Source organism: Zingiber officinale, chromosome 10A (genome assembly GCF_018446385.1).
Source record: "Zingiber officinale cultivar Zhangliang chromosome 10A, Zo_v1.1, whole genome shotgun sequence".
Classification (NCBI taxonomy): domain Eukaryota; kingdom Viridiplantae; phylum Streptophyta; class Magnoliopsida; order Zingiberales; family Zingiberaceae; genus Zingiber; species Zingiber officinale.
The window spans coordinates 2740576-2746339 of record NC_056004.1 but is presented as its reverse complement, the minus strand read 5'-3'; the positions used below and the strand labels follow the sequence as shown (position 1 = coordinate 2746339).

The window sequence follows — 5764 nt, the reverse complement described above, 5'->3', positions numbered from 1 at the left end:
CCAAGGAAATGGAATCAGGATAACAAATGCATCTAATATTAGATAAATATTTGCAAGATTGAGAAAATGTCTTTTCATATCAGTGATACCACAGAGAAAGAATTGATATGTACGTAAGGTTTATTTATTAATTCTTTGCTATCACTCCACAAAACACTGATCTAAAGTGCACTCACTAGTCTAATTGTGTAGGATCAGTCCTCACCAACTCACTCTGCGCTGTCTTTACCAGTTATCTAAATCCATGAATATCTAGAATATTGTCACTAATGCAGCAATTTTGAAGGGTAGAACTGAAACTCATGTGATAATATGGAAGGTAGAAACATCTTCCATGTGAGTGGTCAAAACGCCAGAGTTCTTTCGCAGTGGGTTGTCCCCGGCAATTACTAATAAACGCCCACACCTCTCTGATCTCGCCTTGTTGCCACCCAGTCTCTCCCATCACATTGTCCTTGCATTACAGATCAAAATTTGGGTTTGATTGAACGAACGAGTTGAAAGGGTGCGGCTCCAAACTCTACTCTTAGGCTAGAGTAGGATGAGTATGAGTGCAGTCTGCAAAATGCATTTGGAAGGAGTGCGATACGGCTGTTTTCGTCATTTCTAACGTCCCTTCGCCAACTTCTGTCTGCTGCTGTGTTCTATTTGAAAATTATGAAAAGTTTTTATGATTATTTCACCCAATGCTTCGTTCCCATTTTAAAACTTCAGATACTGAGATTTTCTTTTCCTTTTCTTCTTCTTCTCAGAGCTGAGTGTTGGATGCAAGAACAAGAGCACTAGCGGCATCGCCTATTCTGACGTGCTGCTCCAGCTTATCGACACGGCCTCCAACAACCAGTCTCACCACGTGAAATGGTGGAGGTTGCTGCAAGGCATCCAAACGATCCCCCATCCACATGCTATAGGATGCCATTGGGCGGCTGCTGCTTACTAGCGGGTACCTCCGTCCTACTATCCAGAAAATTTGTCCTTTACCTCCCTGTCACACAGTCTCAGTCTCAGTCTGTGTACCTGGGAGGGAGGAAGGCAGCAGATAAAGAAGGAAATAAGAAAAAAAAACAGGTAAAAAAATAGATTGTGCATTTCAAGAAGAGAAGGATGTTTGTCAGGTAGCGAGAAAGTGAGGAAGAAAAAGAGATCATCCTCCTTTCCACAGATTTTGCATTTTAAGACCATCTCGACCTATTTTCTTCCTCAAGAAAATAGTTGTGCCGAGGGAGGCAAAGGGCTCTACATTGATCCTGGAGGTTAACGGTCTATAATATTCGAACACAACGATTATCCTCTCCCACACTGATACTTGGACATCAAACACTGAGTGGGTTCTTATTGTTACTGATCATATGTACAGTTTGTAAAAATAATTGATGGGGTTCCATATCCTCTTCTAGGTACCTAGCATCGTGATTCCCTCGAAGTCTTACAATCCTGACCATCAGGCGCTACATTGTCGTCAAGGTTGTGCGACCTCATCTAGCTAAAGAGTCGAGGGCACTTTAACGAAAGTCAAGTGCCAATGAAAGTGGTCAGCGGGATGATGATGAAGCACGAGAGGTAAAGAGGAGTTGGCGAGAAAGAAAATAATAAAAATATTTGTATATTAACAACATCTTTACTTTCCCGTGTAGGCAAAATTAAGGGAAAATTTGCATGTGGTCCCCATTGATAAATATAATTTTACATGTATTCTTCATTGGAAAAATTCTTTGTTTTCACTCCCTAGTCTAATATACTTACCTAATTGCCCTTGATATTTTAAGTATAAAAAGTTTAAAAAGGAGTATAAATCCTCTTAAATTCAGTAGATTAAATTAGAATCTAGTATATTTTTTATTAAATTGAGTACGATTCTTTTTCCACATCATTTGGATGGAAAATATACTAGATTTTCTTTAAATGGTACTCAATTGAATGGAAAATATATTAGATTTTCTTTAAATGATACTCAATTGGATAAAAAATATACTAGATTTTTTTTCAAATGGTACTGAATTTAGGAGGAATTTTATTAAATAGGAAAAAAGTCGTACTCAATTTAATAGAAAATATACATTCTAGTTAAAAATGTTGAATTTCATATGAATTATATTTATTTTTAGACTATTTATACCTAAAAAATATGAAGGACAATTTTAATAGAAAATATACTAGATTTTCTTTAAATGATACTCGGATAGAAAATATACTAGATTTTCTTTAAATGATACTTAATTCGATAGAAAATATACTAGGTTTTCTTTTTATACGGTGGAGGAACTATATTAAAACAGGAAAAAAATATACTCAATTTAATAGAAAATATACTCGATTCTAATGTAAAATGCTGAATTTAAGAGAAATTATACTCATTTTTGAATTTTTTGTACCTACAAAATCTTAGGGGCAATTAGGTCACAATATTTGCATGAGGGAGTTGAGACAAATAAAACTTTGCATGCAAGGAGTGGAAACAAAATTTTTTATGAGTGAGGATTACATTCAAAATTCAAGTTATGATTAGAAATTTTTCTCTACTTTACCGCAAAATTAATCTATTTTAAGTTTTTCCAATTTATCATTTCGATTAAATTGGTAAATATTCATTTAATCAAAAGAAAGAAAAATATTTTGTTAATTTGTTAAACGGACAAACTATTCAATTAATTTAGTTTATTTTTTAAAAATAAATATAGTTCACTAGGCAGCTGAAAAAGAACAAAAAACATGCAGACAGAGAAGTCTGCCGTCTGCGAGCCCTCGGCCGTTTGGCCGAGAAATGACCAAGAAATTGACGTCTAGTGTCCTTTCTCTCTCTGTCTCTCTCCCTCCTCCTCTTTCTTTTCTCGCATCTCCACCAACTCCACCTCAAAAAGGTGCATTTCGCTCTCTTCTCCTCCTCTTCTCTTCCACCAGCTCGCTCGGCTTACGCCGGAGGAACTCTGCTTCCCTTCCCTGCACTGCCCGTCTGTGTTGGAGAAAGAAGAGAGAAAGGAAAGAACGAAAATGGCCCCTTTCTTCCTCTATTTCTTTGTCTCCCTCCTCTCCGGAGTCACGTCGCAGGCCGCAAGCCCGGAGCTTCGTCCCCTCAGCTCCGACGGCTTCGACCCCACCACCGTCCCTTCCTTCCCCGTCGCACGGGGCGTCAACCAGAGCTCGGCCTGCCACCTGGACCTCTCCGACGAGCTCTTCGGCGGGGTCAGCGACGCCTGTGCCCGCGGCACCCTCGACCGGAGCCGATGCTGCCCCGTTCTCGCCGCCTGGCTCTTCGCCGCGCACGCTCGCTACGCGCTCGAGCTCCGGCCGCCGCCGCAGGCCGAGGAGGGCCTCGCTGCCGCCGACGGGCCGATGATGCCGGACGACAACCAGAAGTGCGTGGACACGCTGCACAGCGCGCTGGAGCGGCGCGGTATCCGCCTGCCGCGGGCCAACGCCACCTGCGACACCGTACTCTGCTTCTGCGGCATCCGGCTCCACCAGGTTGGGTCGCTTCGGTGCCCGGCAGCCTTTAACGTCAGTGGCGGAAAGGATCCTCCGCGGAACGCCACGCCGACGGCGGCGGTCCGTCAGCTGGAGCGCGACTGCCTCAACTCGTCGTACGCCGGCTGCACTCGATGCTTGCACTCTCTCGAAAAGGTATTTGTCCTTCCCATTTCTTTTACTCAATTTCTCTGTTCTCTTTATTTTGTGTTGGAGTATTTCTTTTGGATGTTTTACAAAATCAATTGCTCAAATTACTGATCTTTGTAGTCGGAATTGTGAGCCTGGTGAAGACAGAAGTAATGGGACAAGATTCAATTCAATTCATTCATTTTTTCAGTTAACGGAGTTATTTTTTTTAAAAAAAAATTGGGAAATCAAACGTCTTGGTGTTCTTCTAGTCGCTTTCTGAATGATTTTTTTTTAGCTCCGCGTGAAAATTTCATTTTGTTGTTTGTTCTGTCTTCGACCAACGTAATAAATGAAGAACATGCAACGTTCGGTCACTCTACGTGCCTTCGTTTTCAATGTATCACAGTCGATAAACATTCTGTCTACGCTTCTTATTCTTGAACAGGTCAAGGGAAACGGCGGCGGGGTAAACAGCAGCGTAAGCGGAAACCGGACGGCGAGAATGTTCGGCCGCGACTGCCAACTAATGGGCCTGACGTGGCTGCTGGCCAGGAACCGGACGGCGTACATCCCCACGGCCTCCGCCGTCCTGCGCGCCGTGCTCTACAGCGCCCATCCACCGCAGGGCGGCGGCGGCGGAGATTCGCCGGATTACAAGTGCAGCCCTGACCAGGAGAACATGCCACTGGCCGTCGATTCCCTCCAATTCCAGCAGCTCGCCGGCTCCTCCGCTGCAGCTCCACCCTCTCGTGTTCCCGCCGGTTCCTTCGCTTTTGCACTTGCGCTCTCTTCCACCTTTTTGCTGCTCCTTCCCCTCTCTCGGCTTCACTCGCTATAAGACGCAGACGGCGGTGCTCACACTTTACATTTTCTATCCAACTTTTTGTTGCTTTTTGTCCATTTTTTCCCGTTTTAGACAGTCAGATAATATATTGTAGTTTTTTTTTTTTGTCTTAAAAAAAGTTCAGGATCAGTATCATTAGCCTATGATAATGGAAAGATGAGCAACATGGCCAGCTCCATGATCAAAGTTGCCACCATTTGTGAAATTAAAACTAATTCACGTTACATAAAGAGATATGTTATTCTGTTATCTTGGCAAAATGTGAAAATATCCCGACATTGTGTGCTCCTTTGTGGGTAATTCAATGTTGTTACAGAAACGACTCAAAGATGCACCAACATGCCTGAAACACTGACAAGCTTAACGGAAACCTACAAAACTTCCCACAATAAAGCAAAGCTCACCTGAAAGGTTTAACAGATCCAAAGTGAGCAGTCTTGAATAAGCCTGCAATAGTGAGATCTTATTCAAATTTAAACTTCAGATTGTATGAATTTTGCTTCTTCAGAAAGAACACCAAAAGAGAAAACGTTTACTATCTCATTCGCTTTTTCGGGAGAAGAAACATTGTAAGTGATAGATGCAATAGCAAGTGTAATTTGCCAATGTTCAGAAAATGAGAACTTAGATAACTGATTGATCATATATTTAGAAGGTCCAGTGTGTTCTCAACCATGTCAATTTCCGTGTGTTTGTTGGAACACATAACACGTGAATGATACTTCAGAGTTCAGACAAGAGTCAGATAACATTGAATTTGAGATGATCAGTGGGATCCTATGGAAATTTTTCATCAACCGTCAAGATAAATTAAGAAGTGTTCACGATAGACAGTCAAAAGACTAACATCCCGTGTGATGTGGTGAGAGGAGAAAGGGGCAGAAGCATAAGGATCCTCTTTTTAGGTTGTGGCTTGGACGAGAGAAAGGGGGGTTTTTGGTTTTTTCTCCGGCCCAAGCCCCCCCCTCCTCTTCCTTACGAGGCCACTGCTTCCACCTACTCTCGTTGCTGCCAGTGGCAGCTGTCTCCTCTCATGCATGAGCATCACCGCGGAACTCCCTGTTCCAGCCAACGGTCACCCTCAAATGGCCTCCAACGCTACCTCCCTCTAGCGGTCACCGTCGGAGGGAACCTAAATGTAATATGGTTTGGGAAGGTAGTTTTAGGATTTCAATTTCATGGTAATACTCTTGATGCAATATGAATTTTCAATCTCAATTCCTCTATGTCTATGACTCATAGGAAACCTAAATAAATACTAATACTATCTCATGACGGTTATATCATAGTACTCTCCCTATTGACATTTGATTCTACTAGTAAAAA

At 42.3% G+C, this 5764-nt stretch overlaps 1 protein-coding gene across 1 annotated transcript; it reads left to right on the top strand.

The window, feature by feature from the left end:
- The first annotated feature begins 2721 nt into the window (after positions 1–2721).
- LOC122027157 (uncharacterized GPI-anchored protein At4g28100-like) lies at positions 2722–4698 on the top strand. Its single transcript, XM_042586048.1, has 2 exons — positions 2722–3618; positions 4040–4698. Exons 1-2 carry the CDS (start codon positions 2989–2991, stop codon positions 4430–4432), a joined length of 1023 nt encoding a protein of 340 aa, XP_042441982.1. The 5' UTR covers positions 2722–2988; the 3' UTR covers positions 4433–4698.
- Positions 4699–5764: the final 1066 nt, after the last annotated feature.

Bases quoted from the DNA above. Each gene is read 5' to 3' on its own strand.
- LOC122027157 (XM_042586048.1), top strand. From the start codon at position 2,989: ATGGCCCCTTTCTTCCTCTATTTCTTTGTCTCCCTCCTCTCCGGAGTC. The intron at 3,619-4,039 runs GTATTTGTCCTT...ATTCTTGAACAG, and splicing joins GCTTGCACTCTCTCGAAAAG to GTCAAGGGAAACGGCGGCGG.